The following is a 23548-nucleotide window of genomic DNA, read 5'->3' as shown; positions in this document are numbered from 1 at the left end:
GTATCTATAACAAGCAGTCTAAAAGTATAAAAGTTTCTAAAAGGAGTATATCTATATATTGTGTAGCCTCGATCCCAGGCCGAGTTTTCGCTTTTATAACGGTTAGGCGAACAACTGGGCCTGGTACTAGTTGTCTGCGCATGCGTCAAATTTTCATTGTATATTTGTGGTCGGCAAAAATATTTAATAAATCAATAATCGAAATTTGTACACAGAAAATGCACAGAGTGAGTACACAAAAGATGCACATAGGGAGTACACAAAAGATGCACATAGGGAGCTGCTTCACAAAGGCCTGGGGAGTTGCCAGTTGTGCTGCAGCACAATTACAGTGAGCCAGGGAAACTTCAGGATGATTGAATGCCTTCAAATTACGTTTCAAAAAGATTTACCAGGCTGCTGGACTTCTCTGATTCTAGGCCCCAACTCGTAACTCAGTTAAATTTTGCTTGAGAAAACGTAGATTCTCTTGATGTCTCTGAGCTACCCAGCAACGCTCGAATGAGCAGGTCATACTCCAGTCCTGTGAGTATAGGACAATATTAAAAGAAACCAAAGACGGTTAAACCCTTACCTCAAACTGTCCAGTCTCGTCCGTTAGTATAGCCAAGAGGAGCACTGTTGGGATAGCTGGATATTAGCCATTGCTCCTGTACAGAGAAGTAGACATTCTAAATACGTGTAGATCTATACATATTAAATTTCTCGTGTTATAGTGTCATTGTCGACGAGCTGATGATGGCAGCACCAAGTTCTCTAGCTCACACTCTTCACTTGATCCACCATATTAATGATGAAACTATAGTCTACCTACCGGTAGATCTTGCCAAACATGAACAAGACTTGATAGCATAGCCATAGGGCCCACACAAAAATATCTGACCTTAACAAGCTTGACAAAGCTTTATACCTCTTCCCTTGTTGTTCAGTCTTCAGAATAAGCTTCAGAGAAGAGAGAAGCTTCAGCTAAGAGCCATTCCAATCGATTCCAATAATGATAAAACGGGAACTGACTTCTAGTACACGATAGTACACGAATATAAATGTCACGAAAGTGAACGAGAATATCTATTCGTCAGAATCTGACGAACGACTGACGCATGCGCAGACAACTAGTACCAGGCCCAGTTGTTCGCCTAACCGTTATAAAAGCGAAAACTCGGCCTGGGATCGAGGCTATATATTGTGTACATGCATCTACTGTATTCTGGTATAATTGTAGTGTTTGTGGCTTACCAGGACCTCAAAAAGAATTGATTCTGCCTGGATTCTCTCACATGTGGTGATGATGAGCGCATGCGCATTAGATCTAGGAATAAGGGGTGTGTCTGCAAGTTCACAAAAATTAATAATGGCACTCCTGTGGCTACTAAGTGAGATACTGAGCTTCTTAACAGCTCTTTTCTGACTCTTGTAGCTATTAAAAAGCTAGCGCTTTAGTGCAAGGCTAACTCATAAGTTGCATAGAAAGGTTTGTGCGAACAAATGATGCTACAAAAGAATCTGAAGAGACTGCAACAGCCTTCAATGTGAGTCAAACTAGCCATAACTCGAGAAAGAAGCTTTAGTTTGCTAATCCACGAATCAAAATCCAAGAGAACGTGGCTATAGAAGCCTATATAGAAGCTGTTAGTTTTCGTCGCATTGCAACAGTTGATAAATTACAGCTGGAATACACACACACATGCACACACACACACACACACAGTCAGCTTTACCATATCCCTCGTGCGGCTACGCCTCGAGGCATAATGAAAGCATCGTGGGTGCTGATGCCTCGGTGAAGGTGCCAAAGCTACATAACATAAAGCTACTAGAGTAAAGTATCAATTATCAGACAGAACATAAATTATAATCAGACAGCTGCCAGAGGAGAACGGGTCGGCGAAACAAGCTGATTTTTAACCCGACAATAGGTCCACCTATTAACAACATAACCTCAAAAAAGGATAGCCCAATTCTAAAATATGCATGAAATGTACACCAAAATGTGGTCGTGTCTGATATATTGATTAATCAGACAAAATAAACATAATATCAGACACAGGAACCTACGAATCACTGAAGAGGCAGAGCCACAAGATTTAAGGTGCTTTTGGTAGCTAAAAGTCTCCCCTACAACATTTCACAAAACAAAAAAGCTACATGTATCCTACGCATGACAGCAGTTACAAAATCACTAACTACACTACATGTACACAAATATCAGACAGTGGGGTCAAAGGTCATGCTCCATAAGTACTCACAAGAACCTTTACTAGCTGGGTGTAGCTTGGCACCCGTTCCCAACAGGTGGCCGGGGGACACGTTATGTAGGATTTGTTCTGCTGTGTTATGCAATACTGCTCTGTAAGCATCATGAATAAAATTATAAACCACACATCCGGTTATGAATATCGTTATTTTAAAAATACTGCAATCTGATTGGGCTGCACTCCTCAGTGCAGCAGTACAAATCCTATATAAGCATGTCCCCCGGCCACCCGTTGGGAACGGGTGCCAGGCTACGCCCAGCTAAACCTTTAACTTCATGGATTCTCAGATTAAATCTGTAACTACATTTCCAGATCTATTATGGTAGGCCTATAGCATTATCTGTGATCCTAGCTAGAAATGCTGTCCATTCCTCTGACTGATACTTTCGTGCAGAATCAGCAAGTTAATCTTCAGGAGTGTTATCGATGCTGAGAGACCCTGTTACACCATTCATGACCCTAAACCATTAATACCATTTACATACAAGCATTCTTGCATATGATAAAAGGGTCTTGTGAGTGTGTATGAGCTATATACCCATGCACTGTCTGATATTTGTGTAGTGCTGTTAGTGGTTTTGTAACTGCTGCTGTCATGCGTAGGATACATGTAGCTTTTTTGTTTTGTAGGGGAGTCTTTTAGCTACCAAAAGCACCTTAATCTTGTGGCTCTGCCTCTTCAGTGATTTGTATGTTCCTGTGTCTGATATTATGTTTGATTAATCAATATATCAGACACGACCACATTTTGGTGTATATTTCATTCAGATTTTAGAATTGGGCTATCGTTATGTTGTTAATAGGTAGACCTATTGTCAGGTGAAAAATCAGCTTGTTTCGCCCATCCGTTCTCCTCCGGCAGCTGTCCAATTATACTTTACTCTAATAGCGTTATACACACATTATGAATTTGATGAACATTTTTGCATTGATTTTTTGCCAGGGAAACTCTAAGAGTGGGTAATGATCAACCATAATTGTTGTTAAAAACGATCAATGCCAAAAGTTCAAGCCTAAATTAATGGCTGCATCAGTACAGTAGAGCCTTGCTGCTCTCTTCTCACTGTTGACAAGTTTCGCTACGCACTCTTCTGACAAGGCTGCAATGCCATTCCAAGTAAGCAAAAGTACGTATAACTCGATAACAAAGCAAATTAAAATCCAAGTAAACATGACCAGAAGCCTATAGAAACTCTTACTTGCACTGGATTGATCCTTGAGCAGCTGTAGCAGTCCACGCACGCACGCACACACACACACCCTAACCACACACACACACACACACACACACACACACACACACACACACACACACACACACACACACACACACACACACACACACACACACACACTAGCCCCGTTTACACGACACCTAATCCGGGTCGAATCCAGATTGAATCCGGGTCAGGTAGTGGCTATACCTTGGTATAAAAAGTCACAATTCATAAATATAATTAAACCTCTATAATAAGGGTATTGGCATCAATATTATGGTTACATTGTATGCATGGAGTGTAACATATAATTATGTCACTACTGTAACAACTGTAACGCTATAGTCACCACTGTAACAACTGTAACAACTGCAACACACGTCACAACTGTAACAACTGTAACACATGTCACCACTGTAACAACTGTAACAACTGTAATACCAGTCACCACTGTAACAACTGTAACAACTGTAACACCAGTCACCACTGTAACAACTGTAACACCAGTCACCACTGTAACAACTATAACACCAGTCACAACTGTAACAACTGTAACATATGTCACCACTGTAACAAGTCTGTCAGCACTGGAACAATTGTAACAACTGTAACAACTGTAACACCAGTCACCACTGTAACAACAGAACTGTAACACATATCACTACTGTAACAACTGTAACACTAGTCATCACTGTAACAACTGTAACAACTGTAATACCAGTCACCACTGTAACAACTGTAACAACTGTAACACCAATCACCACTGTAACAACTGTAACACCAGTCACAACAGTAACAACTGTAACATATGTCACCACTGTAACAAGTGTAACATCTGTCAGCACTGGAACAATTGTAACAACTGTAACAACTGTAACACCAGTCACCACTGTAACAACAAAACTGTAACACATATCACCACTGTAACACATGTCACCACTGTAATAACTGTAACATCTGTCACCACAGGAACAATTGTAACAACTGTAACAACTGTAACACCAGTCACCACCGTAACACACGTCACCACTGTAACAACTGTAACACCAGTCACCATGCACTGTAACAGCTGTAACACATGTCACCACTGTAACAACTGTAACACTTGTCACCACTGTAACAACTGTAACACCAGTCACCTCTGTAACAACTGTAACACATGTCACCACTGTAACAACTGTAACACTAGTCACAACTGTAATGACTGTAACGCTAGTCACCACTGTAACAACTGTAACAACTGTAATACCAGTCACCACTGTAACAACTGTAACAACTGTAACACCAGTCACCACTGTAACAACTGTAACACCAGTCACCACTGTAACAACTATAACACCAGTCACAACTGTAACAACTGTAACATATGTCACCACTGTAACAAGTCTATCAGCACTGGAACAATTGTAACAACTGTAACACCAGTCACCACTGTAACAACAGAACTGTAACACATGTCACCACTGTAACAACTGTAACACTAGTCACAACTGTAACACTATAGTCTGGCACCACTATAGACTATATAAGTTCTATAAGAACTAGTGTTACTGTTGTGACTAGTGTTACAGTTGTTGGTTGCATGTGACAAGTGTTACAGTTGTGACTAGCGTTACAGATATTACAGTTGATACAGTGGTGACAAGTGTTACAGTTGTTACAGTGGTGACTAGCGTTACAGTTGTGACTAGTGTTACAGTTGTTACAGTGGTGACAAGTGTTACAGTTGTTACAGTTGTACAGTTGTTACAGCAGTTGTGACAAGTGTTACAGTCGTTACAGTATGACAAGTGTTACAGTTGTTACAGTCGTTACAATTGCTAGCGTTACAGTGGTGACATGTGTTACAGTTGTTACAGTGGTGACAAGTGTTACAGTTGTTACTGTTGTTCAGTGGTGACAAGTGTTACAGTCATTACAGTGGTGACAAGTGCTACAGTTGTTACAGTTGTTACAGTGGTGACAAGTGTTACAGTTGTACAGATGTTACAGTTGATACAGTGGTGACAAGTGTTACAGCTGTTACAGTTGTTACAGTGGTGACATGTGTTACAGTTGTTACATGTGTTACAGTTGTTACAGTTGTGACGAGTGTTACAGTTGTTACAGTGGTGACATGTGTTACAGTTGTTACAGAGGTGACTGGTGTTATAGTTGTTACAGTGGTGACATGTGTTACAGTTGTTACAGAGGTGACTGGTGTTATAGTTGTTACAGTGGTGACATGTGTTACAGTTGTTAGTGTGATGACTGGTGTTACAGTTGTTACAGTGGTGACATGTGTTACAGTGGTGACAAGTGTTACAGTTGTATGACTGGTGTTACAGTGGTGACGAGTGTTACAGTTGTTACAGTTGTTACAGTGGTGACAAGTGTTACAGTTGTTACAGTGGTGACAAGTGTTACAGTTGTTACAGTGGTGACTGGTGTTACAGTTGTTACAGTGGTGACTGGTGTTACAGTTGTTACAGTTGTGACATGTGTTACAGTTGTTACAGTGGTGACATGTGTTACAGCTGTTACAGTGGTGACTGGTGTTACAGCTGTTACAGTGGTGACTGGTGTTACAGTTGTTAACCCGAGGCGCGTGGGCGGCCACGGGTTATAGTAGTCTGTCTGTTTGTCTGTTTGTTTGTTTGTTTGTAACGAGTATATCTACTCACCTGGATGCCATAGCACTGCGTTTGCAGCATAGGTAGTCTTCACACAACAATATCTTGGTTTAAATAGTGGCAGATTTTGATGTTAAAGCTTCTTTGTCGAGTAAAAGCGAGCAAAAGCTAAGAAGCTTAAACTTGCCACGTGGCCTTGAGTCAAGGTACGGGATCACTTCCGCTGAAAATACGTAGTCAAGGCTTGATTATGTATTTTCAGCTAAAGTGATCCCGTACCAGGAACAATTGTCAAGAAAGTAGAATTGTGACTGGTTGTTGACTGACTCTGGATCCTATACGTACTCCAGCCTGGAAGGAGCCATACTTCTCTTAGTCTAAGACTTCTTTGCTGTGATCCCAGTCCATAGTGCATGTCTCATGCATGTACGTTGTTAGTTTAGTTTTATTGCTCTTGAGTTGCTGTGCTAGCGCATGCTAGTCATACATGCTACATGCACTGCATTATCACTCTTCTGGTTTCTTAATTATCAGTCACCAGCCGAGGGTTTGCACTTTAGTGCTCTAGTTACAGTGGTGACTGGTGTTACAGTTGTTACAGTGGTAACTGGTGTTACAGTTGTTACAGTGGTGACATGTGTTACAGCTGTTACAGTGGTGACTGGTGTTACAGTTGTTACAGTGGTGACTGGTGTTACAGTTGTTACAGTGGTAACTGGTGTTACAGTTGTTACAGTTGTTACAGTGGTGACTGGTATTACTTGTTACAGTTGTTACAGTGGTGACTAGTTGTTACAGTGGTGATATGTATTACAGTTTTGTTGTTACAGTGGTGACTGGTGTTACAGTTGTTACAGTTGTTACAATTGTTCCAGTGCTGACAGACTTGTTACAGTGGTGACATATGTTACAGTTGTTACAGTTGTGACTGGTGTTACAGTGGTGACTGGTGTTACAGTTGTTACAGTTGTTACAGTGGTGACTGGTGTTACAGTTGTTACAGTGGTGACTGGTGTTACAGTTGTTACAGTGGTGACATGTGTTACAGTTGTTACATGCAGTTGTGACGTGTGTTGCAGTTGTTACACAGTGGTGACTATGGCGTTACAGTTGTTACAGTAGTGACATAATTATATGTTACACTCCATGCATACAATGTAACCATAATATTGATGCCAATAGGTTTAATTATATTCATGAATTGTGATTTTTTATACCAAGGTATAGCCGATTTTTCTGAGTAGTGGGCATAGTAAAATGACCACTAATTTCATTTGCGCAAACATTGGACTGATAGAAAGCTACAGGCTTACTCTAGAAACACTCACAAACATGTACAACACCTCAGAATTAGCTTACTCACAGCTAAACCGCTTCTGACACAAATCTGAACCACCTCCAAAGGTGGGTTGGCTAATCCGGATTAGAACCCGGATAAGGGCCGTTTACATGAGCGCGGTTAGGTTTAATCCGGATTCCAACCCGGATTAAAGGCCTCGTGTAAACGGGGCTACTGATATCTAGTTATTTTGACTAATGCCTGGAGATAATTCTAAGAACCAAACATTTTTTACGTTCCCAATAGAAGACTAACCCATTCACACACACATAATTATATAATTAAAAAAAAAATTTCTTTTGACAAAATGCCGAATGACCAAAATACAAAAAAAACCCCAAAAAAATGAGTGGTCCAAAAGCGTGGGCATAGTTTATGGCTTCTCTTTAGCTACCAATACAACACAATAACCACAAGGTTAGAGGAACACAACACTCTAGCCCCTGCAGTCCCACACAGTACCCATATGATAAAGAGCATCACAACAATAAAATTAATAGCTAAAAAGGAATCATGTGATACCAGAAAGCACATGGAACTTTTAAAAATGGCGAGGAAAGAAACCATGCAGTAAGCAAACGAATATTGTGCATACCACTAGCATTCTATAGTGTATACTTGAAGCCTAAACAGCATACTTAGTAATTGTATCAACTATTCCTACAATAAAGCCTACAATTCTAAGCCTCTAAAAAAAATTATTATGTATATTTTAATATAATTGTCTATTTGTAGTTTTTCTTAATAGCACAACATTGTAACTGGTTACAATAATGTACTAAGTAACGTGTGACTGTTATTAAAATATGCAACTGGGAATGTGCTAGACGTGTGGGGAGAGTTGGCGCGCCTCCAAAGATCTTTAATCCACCGTTTCCGATTCTCAAGGTCGGACGTCTAGTTACCCCCGGTTGCTATTCCAATGTGTTTAACTATAACTACTGCTCTAGCTATATTTCTTCTTAGGACACAGGATAAGATTAAACCAATTATATGTTGGACTGCACTACATTTAACAAATAGCATGTCATTGATTAGCCTCGATCCCAGGCCGATCCGTCTCCAATTGAACGCTAGGTCGCCTACTAGGCCTGGTATTGATTGTATTTGGGCGTGATCTGGGCGTGGTTTTTTAATAAATTGACTCTGGTACACAAAAAATGAATCCTCCAACAGTGGTCTTCAACAACAGCCTCTGGGGCAGTATACAGCAGGAAATACTTCCCAGAAGACACTTCTTTGGCAGTGGCAACCAAATTTTTGTCGATTCCTTTATTGCTACTGAGCTACTGAGGATGGCAGCAGAAACACCTCTATTGTTTAGACTCCTGCCTGGTCAATTATGAGTCTCATGATGAGAGATACAAGGGGAGAGACAATTAACAAGAACAACACTTTTGTCAACAGGAGGAGCCTTGGTCCTACCTAGCTTGTAGTCCATTAAAAAGGGTAGCAACTGATATAGCAGAGAGACTTGCCATACCCCGTTGGGAACCAGATAAACACGTCCCTTCCCTCAAACAGGAGCTTGAGAGCCTGGGCCTGTTCTGCCATGAGAGTGAGGCCATCTTGCTTCAAACAAACAACGCGTTGCATGCCATAGCTAGCTAGCTAGCTATAAATTGAGAACATGACACGGAGCTACATTACTGTAAGTTTTACGGGAGTAAAATGCCTCTACGTACACCTTTAGTATTACAGAAAAAAAGCAGGAAGCAAAATGTGAAGAATCTCTGCTTTAGTTTCCGGTTCCTGCCACGCCCAGATACAATCAATACCAGGCCGTATTTTTCAACTTCGTTCTATTAAAAAAAAATCGGCCTGGGACCGAGGCTAGTCATTGATATGTGTTTGTCATTGATATGTGTTGTATGCTATGAACGGGAAAACAGTCATCTTCCTGTTCGAGAAATTTGAATTTTTGAAGTTATTATATGAGTCAGCAGGGTTTCAGTGGACGGATATACACCCAAATTTATTTTTTATTTTTCAAATCTCCCAAACACACACACACACGCGCACACACACACACACTACCGTATACCTCGCTTGCGCATGCGCACTAAGGCATAATTATTCCAATGATACTCATCTGCCTTCAATATTAAGTTTACGAACTGCATTAATTATTCATGAGGTATACATGTAGATCTAATAAAGAACGGACTGTAAGGTGCTTGGCGGCCTGTAAAGAAAAAACCGCCCTGGAGTATTGTACTGAGAAGAACACAAAGCTATAGGACGTTTTATTTTACTAGTTTGTGCTGTATATTCCCCTGAAGATTTCTCAGAGCTTGATTGGATGCTTGAGTAAGATCCCAATAATAAGTATCACCACACCTCCTGGTATCACTAATGTGCTTTAAGCATGACAAGAAAGCGCTGATGCCTCGGTGGAGATGCCAAAGCTACATAACATAAAGCTACTAGAGTAAACAAATGGAACTTCGAACGACATGGATTTTCAAATGATTTAGCACTACGGTAAGCAAAAACAAACATTGTTATGCAGAATCTGACCCTACACAAGCCGACTTACATGCCTTAGGAACAAGCTGGGTTGAATAGCAACGTCGCAGCTCTTGCAATGATGACGTAATAAGCCACAAAACAAGTGTGCAATAGTTGGAATTTCTGAAAAAAATAAATTCCAACTATCGCACACTTTTCTTACTACGTCATCATTGCAAGAGCTGCGACGTTGCTATTCAACCCAGCAAAGTTCCTAAGGCATGTAAGTCGGCTTGTGTAGGGTCAGATTCTGCATAGCACTATTTGCTTTTGCTTACCGTAGTGCTAAATCGTTCGAAAATCCATGTCGTTCAAAGTTCCATTGTTTACTCAATTTTATGCACATGATGAACATTTTTTCAATTTGCCAGGGTTTCATTTAGTGGGGGGGGGGCGGGGGGGAAGCTTACCCCCCAGAATGCTCAGCTTCCCCCCCAAAAGAGAGGGGGAAATAGGAGGAGATAGAGGAAGAAGGGGAGAGAGGGAGAAGGAGAGAGAGAGAGAGAGGAGAGAGAGAGGGAGAGAGGGAGAGAGGGAGAGGGAGAGGGAGAGGGAGAGAGGAAGAGGGAGAGAGGGAGAGGGAGAGAGAGGGAGAGGGAGAGAGAGGGAGAAGAGAGGAAGAAGGGGAGAGAGGGAAGAGAGAGAGGAGAGAGAGAGGGAGAGAGAGAGAGAGAGAGGGAGAGGGAGAGAGGGAGAGAGTGAGAGGGAGAGAGAGGGAGAGGGAGAGGGAGAGAGAGAGGGGTACTATAACTAGACACGCTACATGTAGCTTTGCTAGAGGATGCTTGGTCATAACCTATAGTATTACCACAAATCTATCCATTGCTTTTGTGGTCCACAATTTCAAACCAGCATACTAAGTTATATGGAGTTGCCTGTCAATGCACATTGCCAGGAGTACATCGCTAATAGGCACCAACAACACAATATAGGGGGTGTGGTGACCGGAAGTGGGCGTGGTCTCACAATTTTCGCGCTGTATCTTTTCAAGCTTTTCCCCCCAAACTTACAATCCTGGATGAAACCATGTAAATTGCTGCATGCAAACACTCAAAGAGTGGGTGATGATCAACCATGATTGTTGTTAAAAACGTGTAGTTTAAGTATAAAATTAATGGCTGCCATCAGCAGAGCCTTGCAGCTCTCTTCTCACTCTTGCAGCTATACCAATAGCTAGTGCAGAGCTAACTACTAAGTAGAGTAGCAACACTCGGTAAATAAGTTTGGCTATACGTGCTCTTCTGAAAAGGCTGCAATGGCATTCCAAGTAAGCAAAACTAGGCATAACTCGAGAACAAAGCATTATTTTGCAAATCCACGAATTAAAATCCAAGAAAACATGACTAGAAGCCTATAGAAACTCTTACTTGCACTTCATTGATCTTTGATCATCTGTAGCAGTCTACACACATACACACACAGGCACACAAACACATGCACTATATATACCTACTATATCGTATACCTCGCTTGCGCATGCGCACCGGGGCATAAAAATCATGACTTTTCCATGGCCAAACTGTTTAACCCTGAGAAAAAGCGATATATTTCTTCTCATACACTACCGAAGACTAGGTTGTTCAACTCACCTAAGATGTTTGAACGGTCGAATGAATTTTTCTGACAAAACTAAATCAGCCATGTGTTTAAATTTGAAACAGAGCTCATTTGGTAGGTATAGGAGACGAACAAAATCCATTCCTTCCACCAAATCTTTGATCACATCGTCGTTAAGGATGATACGATGATGATTCTTGAAAAAACTGTCATACCAATCTCGGAGATTTACACTTGTAACTTTGCTACACTCACTGTGAAACTTGAGAGCCAATGACACTGCATGGAGATACAAGAAATATGAACATAATTATTGCCTCGATGCGCATGCGCAAGCAAGGTATTACGATAGTGTGCATGTGTTTAATTGAAGGGTGTACAAAGTATGGGTGGGCAAGAATTCAGTCGCACACCAAACGGAAAGTTTCTATATAATTGAATTATTATTGCAAGCTATTCACATTGAGGTCGTGCTGACAAAAGGGCAGCCTTCCAATTGTCGACAGTCTTCAACAGAACAGCTATATTATATAGCTAACCTGCCTATTTGCTCACACAACCCTTAAGACAATCGTAATAAGATAAGCAGATAAGCATGTGTGTATTCTATGAACTGGAGGGTGGTCATCGTCCTGTTCGAGAATTTTGAAGTTTGAAATTATATAACAGCCCGTTCGAGTCAGAGACCAAGGTCTTATTCGACGGATGTATATACCCAAATTAATGTTTTTATTTCCAATTTCTCAAACACACAAACACAGTACCGTATATATCTTGCTTGCGCATGGGCACCGAGGCATAACTGACGAATTTCAGAATCATATCCGTTAGACTAAGTATACGTATTACATGTAAAGGCTGCAATTTGGGCATGTATAATTATCTTAAAAGTTGAAACGTGTATATTAGAATGCATGCAGATTCCTATATTATTTATCAATGACATGCAGTTTCATACTTACACCACATCATTGTTATGCAACAAAACTTGGGGAGAACTGGTCTTGGGTTGGCAGGCCCTTGACTCTGACTCTCCAGATTTTGAGAGACCTTCGACAACACCAGACAAGCACACTCCATGACCGAGAACATACTCACACTTTCTTCCTCCTTTGTAGTGCCATACATCACTTGAAAGTCTCCTCTGAAATCGAAGTGTAAAAGTAAACAGGTGCACGAAAAAACAATAAACAACCTCACTCTCAATTCTATATATACAGCAGAATTGGTCTCCGATGTAAATATTTACCTTTTGATAAAGTCGTTTATTATTTGAGCTAGTTGTTTGTATTCAAAGCTCTCAATCTTCTTCAGGCATGCTGTGATAAACTTTCCCATGTCGTCACACTGGTAGTATGCAGACCTGATGTAAAGACGATAGGCAAACACCAGGTAGAAGGGAAGGTCCTTGTTAAATAGCTTGTCAAAGTGTGGCTTTATCCTCCTCAGGGCTTTGTTAACCGTGGGGTGCTTATTGTCTTTATTTGCCTGAAGGAAAATCACTGTCTCATACACAAAAATCTACATTAACAGGGAAGCTACCACAGGCATATGTGGTGGCAGGAATAACAAATAGCACTATTGGTTTATATATATATAGCTGTCAAAACAGTTGGTATGTGAACTACAAAATAAGCTGTGTCAGCATTTTAACAGCGTCTCTCTACCATCATTGTGTCTGATGCGTGTACGGTACTCAATACTAGTCCGTTGGTTTGTTTCTCACACTGTGTATTTTAAGCTGTATATATATATAGCGCTGCATTTACAGCATGGATATATTAGATAATAATTATAAGCTTCGTTGACAATTGCTATAAGAAGCTTATACCAGCTAAAAGCGGCTTTAGTTCCAGGCACCAGCCATTACACAGCGCACTAAAGCTACGTGGACAGGATCCCTATTGAAGTGTGTGTCTATAGTGTCTGTAGTGTCCTATAAAGTTGTGCAGTCCATGGTGTTTCATGTTCCCATGCACCCTATATAGGGTGTCCGGTCTGTGTTGTCTATATACAAGATGCCCTAAAGTTGCACAGTGGTGTGCATGCATGCATGGCTGTAGATTGTAATATAAATGTATAAGAGCATGCATCCTGTAGTTATAGTGTCCTATAGAAATTGATACAGCTAGTGCATCGATAGATTACCACAATGTGCATGTGAGTAGTTGTACTTATTTGTTGATATGGAACCTTTCTAAGAAATGGTGTTGATACAATTGCATGTGTAGGTGAATGAATAAACTACAACATATCTAAAAAAATGTCCATGAAAACATGAGGTGGTGGGTTTGGGGGGATTAATAGAACAACGGCAAATGTTATAGTGGGTAATCGGTTAGAGTAATAAAACATTAACATTAATAAACAGCTAAGGTCTCAGCTAGACTTGAACATGAGCGCATTACATCCACAGGAATAATTAAAGGGTGCAATTATCTCGTGAATGAAATGAATCACAATGATGCCCATAAAGCAGCTTTGTGCAAGTGCACATTTTTTTACTACGATGTATAATCTCCAAGGAAATTGAGCCAGGCCTCGGGAATCTGAATTATTTTACTCCTTCGCCCCGGGGGAGCCCAACTCACATTCGTTACAGACATAATTATATATTACATATAATTATACTATACATGCATGGGCCAGAACCAGGTAGTACGATTATTCGCCTCGCTTCTCGCTTGGCAATTATAGTGTATATATATATATATAATGTATAACTGAAACCATCCTCACCCATTTCTCATAGTTTGTGAGGGTGGACATCACCATAGTGAACACGGCTGGATCATTTGATACAAGCACTGGCCTTTTTTCCTCACTAAACATGTGTTCCGTGAATTTTTCCATCAGCCCAAAGCCCTTATTGACCTTCTGATTTCGTATAGCCGGTTCATTGCCTGCATATCAGTACAGAATGATCAACACAACAGTTTACTGTAATCTCGACACAACCTGAAGACGTTGTGTGTCATTTGTTGCATTAAGTATACATTCTGCATGCATGTTTTTCCACAAAACGAAAGGAACAGCAACCCAAGGTAAAGTAGAGTAGCCTATATAAAATTAGATGATCGACATTCATTATTATACTCGAGGCGTGCGGGCGGCCATGGGTTTTAGGGCGAGCCATGAGGCTCGTCCCATAGTAGCGAGTATATAGTACAGAGAGGCTCTGACTAATAATAGCAGTTTCATTTCGGGACAAGGGACAGGGGTGCTAAGTCTGGGACAGTCCCGGCCAATTCCGGACAGTTTGCACCTATACGATTCATGTCAACAGCCGAGGGTTAGTACTTCAGTGCTCGAACTAGTTGGACTATATAGTTGCTCTCTGCATACACATCTGGGCAAAGATAACCACACAGTGAAACTTATATATGCCATATCTTAGTACCAGCGAACTATACTCACTAATATGTCATTTTAGCTACTTTGCATGCTCAAATTCTTCATTCTGGGTGGACGCATTATTGAGTCAAGATACCTTCGTGAAAGATGTTCGTAGCAAAAGAGTACTTATATGGTTTCCTGTTCTCCTAGTTAGTCCTGTTGTGTGTATTTCAGTCAGTGCACTAGCTGTATGTTATGTTCAGTATTACCGCCATGATTTTATTGCTTACTAAACCCCTGTCAGTTTAGCTATATATGTTATTCAGCTATAGGCTAATGACACTACACACATATTATTGCGGCGAGGGTACAGTATATATATCTGCATGCGTGCGGGCATATTCAGTGCTCTTAGTAAACTGTAGCGAATTACAACTCTAGACTGTTTTTTGACTACTATACAGGCATGCATGGATGATATATATGGAACGCCACCTGGGTCAAAAATAGAGTATCAGCATCAAGGACCAGACTGTCAGCAATCAGTGATTCCAGGAAATCGATGTACTAGCAATCAGTGATTCCAGGAAATCGATGTACTAGCAATCAGTGATGCTAGGAAATGGGTGGGGCCTGCAATATCTAGACCTAGTGAATCGATGCGCCAGCAACTGATTCCAGGTAACTGATGCATGCACCCAGCAAACCAGTGATTTCAGGTAATCGGTGCTCCTCCAGTCATGGGCCTCATGGCAGATTAGTCTAGTCACATGACAAAGTTATTGCAAGACAAGCCACGGCCACGTGGCAGTTGCTCGGTTCTACCCTACAACAATAATGTCCTTCACAGAAGACCAAGCAAAAAAGCTGCAGGAAGGAATTTCTGTGTTAAGTAGTATCCTGTCAACATCTGACCTTGCAATAGGTCACGTGACTGCAAAGCTGCAAGCATTGCGACATCACTAGCCACTGCCAGTACAGGATCACAGTACTGTACTGGTAATCAATTGCAGGCCCATCCATTTCCTAGAATCACTGATTGCTGGATCGATTTCCTGGAATCACTGATTGGTAGTACCGTATATCTTCTAATTTATCGGACACTTCTAATTACCCCGGACACTCTTTTGGGCAATTTTCTTTGTTCTAATACAACGGACACTCCAGTGCTTTAATATTACATTTGTTCTAAATATCCGGACAATACCCTTGAAAAGTTGTCATAGACGGCAAGTAAGACTTAGAGTGCTGCAGTTAGATAGCTTTGAGAGCTAGTTTTAGATAGCTAGTGCAACTATTCAGTCGCACACTGTTCTATTAAACTTAGCTAGCTCGCATGCAGCTGCTTGCTTGTTCTACGGACACTTTGCATGCTCTATAAAAATCTGTTCCAATTATACCCGGACAATTTCCAAAATAATTATTTTTTGCTGTCCGATAAATTAGAAGATATACGGTACATGATTTCCTAGAATCACTGATTGCTAGTACATTGATTTCCTGGAATCACTGATTGCTGACAGTCTGGTCCTTGATGCTGATACTCTATTTTTGACCCAGGTGGCGTTCCATAGATATAGGCACATGTGGTAGGAGGTTGTGAGCTATGCATGCATGAGTGTCCAGAAGAAGAATATCAGCTGACAAGTTATGATGCATGTCCAACCTCCTCTGCCTATATATATATATAGCTGATATTGACACAATCATGCCTACCTTAATGTTACTATTATAGACGGGTAGTAATTTTAGCGTTTTCATATTTTTCTCCGTTTTTAGGGTACTAATTTTGGCAGATTTGTAGCAAATTCATTACCACAATAAATAATAGTTAGATACTGTTTAGGAGGTATCTATGGGAATTATAAGCCCAAAGGCCTGCTGTACTATCCCAAGCAAAGCGAGGGTACTACGAGTGTCTACGGGCTTATAATTCCCATATAGATACCGACTAAACAGTATCTAACGAGTTAGTTGCTAGGTTCATTTCAAAAACTAACCGAAAGAATGGACGCGGACGAAGACCTGCAGTGTGGATTATAACGGTCGGCATTCGGCTATTTACCGACCCAAGAACCTGAATAACCGGTCAGTTTAGCTCTGGGTTGCCACAATGACCTGCCAGTACTCGAGATCTAGTTGCGCATGCGCTCTATATGCATGCTGATTCAGCAAGCTAATTAGTTGCTATTGGATGCTGATTCAGCAAGCTAAATAGCCACGTGCGAAATTAAGAATAGATTGTAAAGTAGCTACGTACCTACAGGCTAGCTATGCCCTCTAACCGTCACTCTTCTCAGCATTTAGCTGTCAAACAGCCTGAGAGACAAGTTTATGTAGGAAGAGGCAAGTCCATTGAACTGGAGAAAGATCACTAAACACTATACCATGACTGTGTTGTGAATCTGAGCAAAACAAGCACATCTAGCTCTACAACCAGTCCTGATGAAGATGAGTCAACCATTTCACTGGCTGAATACTTATAGGATGGTTCAATGACTAGAGTAAACCACTGAAGATCAGCCACCATGATAAATCGGCCGCTCGTACGCCAACACAGCACTTGCAAATTGATTTATTTTTGCTACTATATAGAGCTCTTGATGTGATGTTCCTATGAGCCAAACGAGACTTGCAACCAACGTTGTGTTCCGGAGTTAGAGTTAACTTTCCAGCGCTGCCGAAAGTACATATATTCAGCCAATTGCATGTATTTCCGGCACAACGATCTTCTCTAGAGTATGGAGGCACGATCCAGCTAAGATTAACTTCTAGTAGTAGCTAACTATGTCTACTAGCTGCATGCAAAATATGAAACTCTGTGGTGCAGCTGTTCCGCTACTAGCAACGCTTTTTTCTCACAAATCTACTGATTGAAATTCAGCCACGCCCATTGCTTTCAAAACTATCTTGCCACGTGGATAAATCGAAAGTGCTACTGTGTGAGACGTGTTTCCAGGTACTAGGTGCTTCTAGGCTCGCTTCTAGGTAATTAATGAGCTAGCTAGCTTCATGGCCATAATTTGTATCTATGTTTTGGCAATGGTTTACAGTGTGCTTGTATAGTGTTGTAATAACAACAGCTTCACTTCACTTTGAGACAAACTTAGAACCCCACAATTATGGTGCTGAACATTTATTTTTGTCTTTGCTTATTCTGTAGGTTACATATGGCTGAGGTACCGCTAAAAGAAAGAATATTTTATAGCCGTACTAAGAAAGCTGCGACTGTATGTGAAGTTAACTCAAAAAATCGCCCACCCTCATACAAGCATTGGGATTTGAAAACCGTAAGCACTGCTTGTTCAGCTATTAGAAATGGTACGTTGAGTCAACGACGTGCTGCTGAAGAATATGGTATTCCTAGGTCCACACTGGGCGATTACTATCGAGGAAGCACTCTTCCTGGTGCCAAAAGTGGCCCAAACAAGTATCTCTCTGATGCAGAAGAAGCAGAACTGACCAGGTTCTTGATTAGATGTGCCTCTGTTGGCTTTCCTAAAACCAGAAGTAATGTAATTGCAATTGTGCAAAGAGTGTGCGACCGTAAAGGAGTCAAGGTCACAGTCACTCATGGTTGGTATGAAAGCTTCACAAAGCGACACTCGGAACTAGTTTTGCGAATTCCTAAATTGTCTGTAGCAAGAGCAAAAGCCACAGATCCAGAAGTTATTTCGAGTTACTTTGACATGTTGGAGAAGGTTCTAGTAGAGTATGACCTTCTAGACACACCAGCACATATTTTTAATGTTGACGAGACAGGCATGCCTCTGGACCACCATCCTCCAAAAGTTGTTTGCAAAAAAGGAATGAAAAATCCTTCATGTATCACGAGTGGAAAAAAGACCCAAATAACTGTAGTTGCATGTGTCAGTGCTGCTGGTTACTGTATTCCCCCGATGGTTATCTGGAATGGGAAGTCCATGCACCCTGACATGGCAGCTGGTGAAGTTCATGGGACGTTGCATGCTTTCTCTGATAATGGGTGGATTGACACTGAGCTTTTCGACGTCTGGTTTAATAACTTATTTCTACGTTATGCCCCTGCTGTTCGCCCATTATTGCTATTGATGGATGGACACAGCACACACTATTCACCTGAAACCATCCGTCTTGCAGCAAAGCAAAAAGTTATTCTCTTTATTCTCCCCCCTAATACTACGCACCTGTCGCAGCCACTTGATAAGGGGATTTTCGGTCCCCTTAAAATTCGCTATAGTCAATTCTGCCATGAATATTTGGCCCAAAATCCAGGAAAGGTGCTCAGCAGATTCTCGTTTAGCAGTCTGTTTAAGAAGGCATGGGTTCAGGCACTAACGATGGTAAATGTTCAGTCCGGATTTGAAACAACAGGAGTGTATCCACTTGACAGGAGTAAAATCATGCCACCTGAGTATCTGGAGGAAAGCGTTTTGGAAGAAGATGTGAATGGGTTGCCATTTCTGCCATTGTTGACTCCGTCACGAAAGTCGTACTCCCGAAAAGAAACTGATGCTTCCAGAAACTACACATATCCAACTGCTGGAAGACCCCTTAAAGAAATTTTAACTTACCCTGAGCCAATCCATAAGCTTCCAACAATCAAGCCGAGAAAGACATCTAGAGTGGCAACATCTTCAGAAGAAAGGCAAAAAATGGAATTAAAGGAAGTGGATAAAGCACAAGAGAAATTCCGAAAAGAGCAAAATAAGTACATCAGAGAATTAAAGAAAAGTAAGTCCGAATATTACACATAGATATATTATAGTATACTTTTATATCGTTAGGTTCAGCTGTATCAGATGATATAAAAAAACTTATTGAATCGAAACCAAAATCAACAGGTAGGTTTCATAATAATTATTACCATCATAATTATTTGTACATTGCATACATGCATTCATATTATACACTATAGGAACCCGTCGCAAGACTGAGAAACAAGACAAGAGCAAGACAGAGACAAAAGGTATTTGGCTTGTTTAACTGTTGTTACATGTGCTGTGCTTACTCGGTTTATCGTACTACAGATGAGGTGTGTGACAGCGATGAGGACAGTTTACTTGTAAGCCCTCTTCAGCTTTCTCTGTTTGGTAAGTAATGCACCTTTATTACTTGTGGAGTTATTCCTCCTATCCCTTTATCCGTAGCAACTATGTATAAGTTTTGTGCTCATACAGATCCACCCAATCATCACAGTAGGGATCAGGCCACCAATCCTGTAAAAATAACAGTAACTGGTGAGCTTATGTGTGAACATAATTATGATTGCTGTCACAATACAAATTGTCGTGTTCCTTTATACGTCATGCAGTCGTGTACATGTACATAGATCCTCCGGATAACTGGTCAGATACCCTATGTGATACGTATACATTCAGTGGCGGTGGTTTTGAGAGTTCTCCTCTTAGTACATGTGAGTTGTCACAATGTATACATGTATATCTACACATGTGGATTGACCTTCTCAATTAATTAGCTCCAGACGTCCAAGCTCACCCAGTGAAAAGCAGTGGAAAAAGTTCTACAACCACCATCAAATCTACACCGTTTAGGACACGCGCTGGTAAGTAATGTGCATGTACATGTGCATGTACTTGTATATGTGTGGGTCTCATTGTTTTGTTACCACGTGATTCTGGTGTGCATTTATAGGAGTGAGTGTTCAGACTGGGAGAAAGAAAACAGGTTTGCATTGTGTACATGCATGTATTGTACTTACTGTGTAAAATGCAGCTCCAGACGACCAAGCTCCTGTCGTTGTCGTTGACCCTAAGAGCCCAGTGAAAAGCAGCGGGGAAAGTGCTACATGTACAAGGAATGTCAAATCTACGCGATCTAGGACACGCGCTGGTAAGTAATGTGCATGTACATGTACATGTACTTGTATATGTGTGGGTCTCATTGTTTTGTTACCACGTGATTCTGGTGTGCATTTATAGGAGTGAGTGTTCAGACTGGGAGAAAGACCGAGACAGGTTTGTATTTGTGTACATGCATGTATTGTACTGACTGTATATTCATGGTAAAATGCAGCTCCAGACGACCAAGCTCCTGTTGTTGTCATTGATCCTGAGAGCCCAGTGAAAAGCAGCGGGGAAAGTGCTGCAAGGAATGTCAAATCTACGCCCTTTAGTACACGTGCTGGTGACTCGAAGGCATACAAGGTAAATAATGTATTACTTGTGCAGTTACACTCCATAGGATAATATCATAGAGTTGTATATCATACAGCGGGTAATTTTCGTGGGGTAAGATATTTGTTATGATGCTCTATGAGCATCTTGTTACGTATGTCATTGTATCTGTAGGTACACTTTCAAGTATCCAATGAATCATTGCTTGATGACTCAGAAACAAATCTGTGCTTAAAAGATTGGGTTAGTGATCTTGGTCTCTCTCTTTATGAGAAACAAGCCCTTCAACGTAATGCTTGGCTGTCAGCAAATCATATTTCTGCTGCAAATATGCTGCTCAGAAGAGAATTCCCTCATCAAAACGGACTTCAAGATACTATGTACTTGCTCGAAAATCTCCAGTGGAGATCGTCAGCTCATGAATTTGTGCAAATAATTCATGTTGGAGGATTTCATTGGGCGTGCTTATCAAATAAATTATCATCTGATGCAAGTGAAATACAGCTGTATGACAGTCTTCACATAGAACCTGGCCCTACCATTATTGAACAGTCTTGCACGATTCTCCATTGTATGAAAGATCGTTTCACAATCCAAGTTGTGAATGTTCAACTTCAGTATACTGGTGATTCTTGTGGTTTGTTTGCCATCGCTATGGCTTATGATTTATGTTCTGGTCGAAACCCTTTGAAAATCAGCTACGATGAATCGATGATGAGAGTTCATCTGGAGCGTTGCTTCAACAATCGTGAACTGTCACGCTTCCCACGAGCTGCAAAAAAAAGGGATTGCCCCAAGACAATAGTCGCAAAAACGCAGGTTCCTGTATACTGTAGGTGCCGATATTCTGATGTGGAAGTCACATCGAGGTTTGGGGATATGGCGTCATGTGACAGTTGCAGTAAATGGTACCACCAGGATTGCGAAAACATTCCAAACGCTGTTTTTAATGATACTCAAAAAACATGGTTTTGTATGTCGTGTAGCCAGTAGTAATAATAATATTGTTTATTGTTTTTATGTTCTTTTTGTAGTCTATTTTGTCTATTTTGTCTGTGTTACCATATAATCTTTGAGGATTGCTGTTTATAATAGTTGGGGCGGTTGGAGTCGAGGCTAATGATGTTATAACCTGCAATGGGGCGTGGCCGAATTTCAATCAGTAGATTTGTGAGAAAAAAGCGTTGCTAGTAGCGGAACAGCTGCACCACAGAGTTTCATATTTTGCATGCAGCTAGTAGACATAGTTAGCTACTACTAGAAGTTAATCTTAGCTGGATCGTGCCTCCATACTCTAGAGAAGATCGTTGTGCCGGAAATACATGCAATTGGCTGAATATATGTACTTTCGGCAGCGCTGGAAAGTTAACTCTAACTCCGGAACACAACGTTGGTTGCAAGTCTCGTTTGGCTCATAGGAACATCACATCAAGAGCTCTATATAGTAGCAAAAATAAATCAATTTGCAAGTGCTGTGTTGGCGTACGAGCGGCCGATTTATCATGGTGGCTGATCTTCAGTGGTTTACTCTAAATGTTCACTTGTGCATATTAATAATTAGACTGTCATAATTATTTATATCATATTTTATCAGAATGAACGTCAATGAGCTATAAATAATAATGCATGGTAGATCCATGTCTCAGGGCATCAGGCCCTAGACTTTCCTCATTAGTCGGGCCTTGAGACAGTCATGGCAGAACAAGAAACTACAATGACAGAGCATTTTGGTTATGGTCTGACATAAGTCAGTTCCTGTCAGATTTTTTATAATCCACACTGGACCTAGGCCTAGACAAGCTCTTTTCTGAAGAAGTACTCGGCATAATAATGACCGAGCCCATAGACCCCGCCCTCTACGACATAAATGTGGAGGCGGAGCTGGCTACTCTTTCTACAAAACAAAGAAAGGAGGAGGAGCTGGACTAGCCAACAGAACCTGCACAATCTTCTCTACCTAACTCAAAGCGAATGAAGCTTTCTTCAAGCAGTGCCTCTACCTCCAAGCAAGTGCGTGCATTTGCACCTCAGTTAACAAAAAATGAGATGGAAAAATTGAAGAAGAATGCTATTCCTAATAGCACAACTTCAGATACAAAGTACTAGCTGCTTCAAGCTATGGAATGACTGGTGTGAGTACCGATTAAAGTGCCATGGGGATGTTATTCTACTATGAGTGACCTGAAATCCGAGGAACGAATCTGAAATGCTTCATTTTTCAGATTCGGAAGAACAATGGCTCAGAATTTCCCCCTGATACACTGCACCACATTGTGAGTGGCATACAGAGGTATTTGCGATGGAATGGAAATCCCGGGATTGACCTGTTCAAGGATGCTTGTTTTGCTGACTTTCGAATGTGCCTAGACTCCGAAATGAAGCGCTTGCAGAGAGCTGGGCTAGGGTCACAAAAGAAGAAGGCTGAACCTCTAACAGAAGAAGAAGAAGTTCTATGGAACAAAGGTCTTCTTGGATGCAAAACTCCACAAGCACTGGTTGATACGGTACTTTTATGAATGGTGTCTACTTTGCTCTACGAAGTGGTAGCGAACATCGTCAATTGAGGTCAGAACCATGCCAAATTCAAGTAATTGAAGTTGAAGGA

The 23548-nt window shown here is 41.0% G+C and overlaps 2 protein-coding genes and 1 long non-coding RNA gene across 8 annotated transcripts in view; 1 reads left to right on the top strand and 2 right to left on the bottom strand.

Moving 5' to 3' along the window:
* Positions 1-23548, bottom strand: part of LOC135341066 (uncharacterized) — a 67234-nt gene that overhangs the window by 34737 nt on the left and 8949 nt on the right. For all 3 annotated transcript variants that reach the window (XM_064537538.1, XM_064537540.1, XM_064537539.1), the window contains exons 5-8: positions 14231-14394; positions 12741-12979; positions 12454-12635; positions 11524-11770 (exon numbers count right to left, since the gene is read on the bottom strand). In XM_064537538.1, coding sequence (XP_064393608.1) covers positions 11524-11770; positions 12454-12635; positions 12741-12979; positions 14231-14394 — 832 coding nt within the window. The remainder of the gene's footprint in view (positions 1-11523; positions 11771-12453; positions 12636-12740; positions 12980-14230; positions 14395-23548) is intronic.
* LOC135341068 (uncharacterized) lies at positions 164-2838 on the bottom strand. Its single transcript, XR_010396522.1, has 2 exons — positions 575-2838; positions 164-523 (listed from the first exon to the last, which is right to left on the bottom strand). It is a non-coding gene; the product is annotated as an uncharacterized LOC135341068 (long non-coding RNA).
* On the top strand, positions 17348-22026 carry LOC135341844 (uncharacterized). Of its 4 annotated transcripts, none has more exons than XM_064538514.1 (13): positions 17349-17786; positions 17991-19540; positions 19594-19650; positions 19725-19775; positions 19837-19899; positions 19987-20046; positions 20139-20222; positions 20286-20372; positions 20462-20494; positions 20543-20659; positions 20749-20784; positions 20843-20973; positions 21118-22026. In XM_064538514.1, the coding sequence occupies exons 2-13, from the start codon at positions 17998-18000 to the stop codon at positions 21934-21936; spliced, it is 3081 nt and encodes a 1026-aa protein (XP_064394584.1). In that variant the 5' UTR covers positions 17349-17786; positions 17991-17997; the 3' UTR covers positions 21937-22026. The 4 variants fall into 4 exon arrangements, with proteins under 4 accessions (XP_064394586.1, XP_064394584.1, XP_064394585.1 ...); XM_064538513.1 differs by having other exon boundaries at positions 17350-17815; XM_064538515.1 differs by lacking the exon at positions 19594-19650 and having other exon boundaries at positions 17349-17815.

The sequence above is a fragment of the Halichondria panicea genome, chromosome 9 (assembly GCF_963675165.1).
Source record: "Halichondria panicea chromosome 9, odHalPani1.1, whole genome shotgun sequence".
Taxonomy (NCBI): Eukaryota; Metazoa; Porifera; class Demospongiae; order Suberitida; family Halichondriidae; genus Halichondria; species Halichondria panicea.
Note: the sequence above shows the minus strand (reverse complement) of the source record. Positions and strands in the feature narration are given on the sequence as shown.

Excerpts from the sequence above, each read along its gene's own strand:
- LOC135341844 (XM_064538514.1), top strand. The coding sequence starts at position 17,998 with ATGGCTGAGGTACCGCTAAAAGAAAGAATATTTTATAGCCGTACTAAG. Across the intron at positions 20,660-20,748 it reads GCGATCTAGGACACGCGCTG|GAGTGAGTGTTCAGACTGGG; the intron begins GTAAGTAATGTG and ends GTGCATTTATAG. Across the intron at positions 20,785-20,842 it reads TGGGAGAAAGACCGAGACAG|CTCCAGACGACCAAGCTCCT; the intron begins GTTTGTATTTGT and ends GGTAAAATGCAG.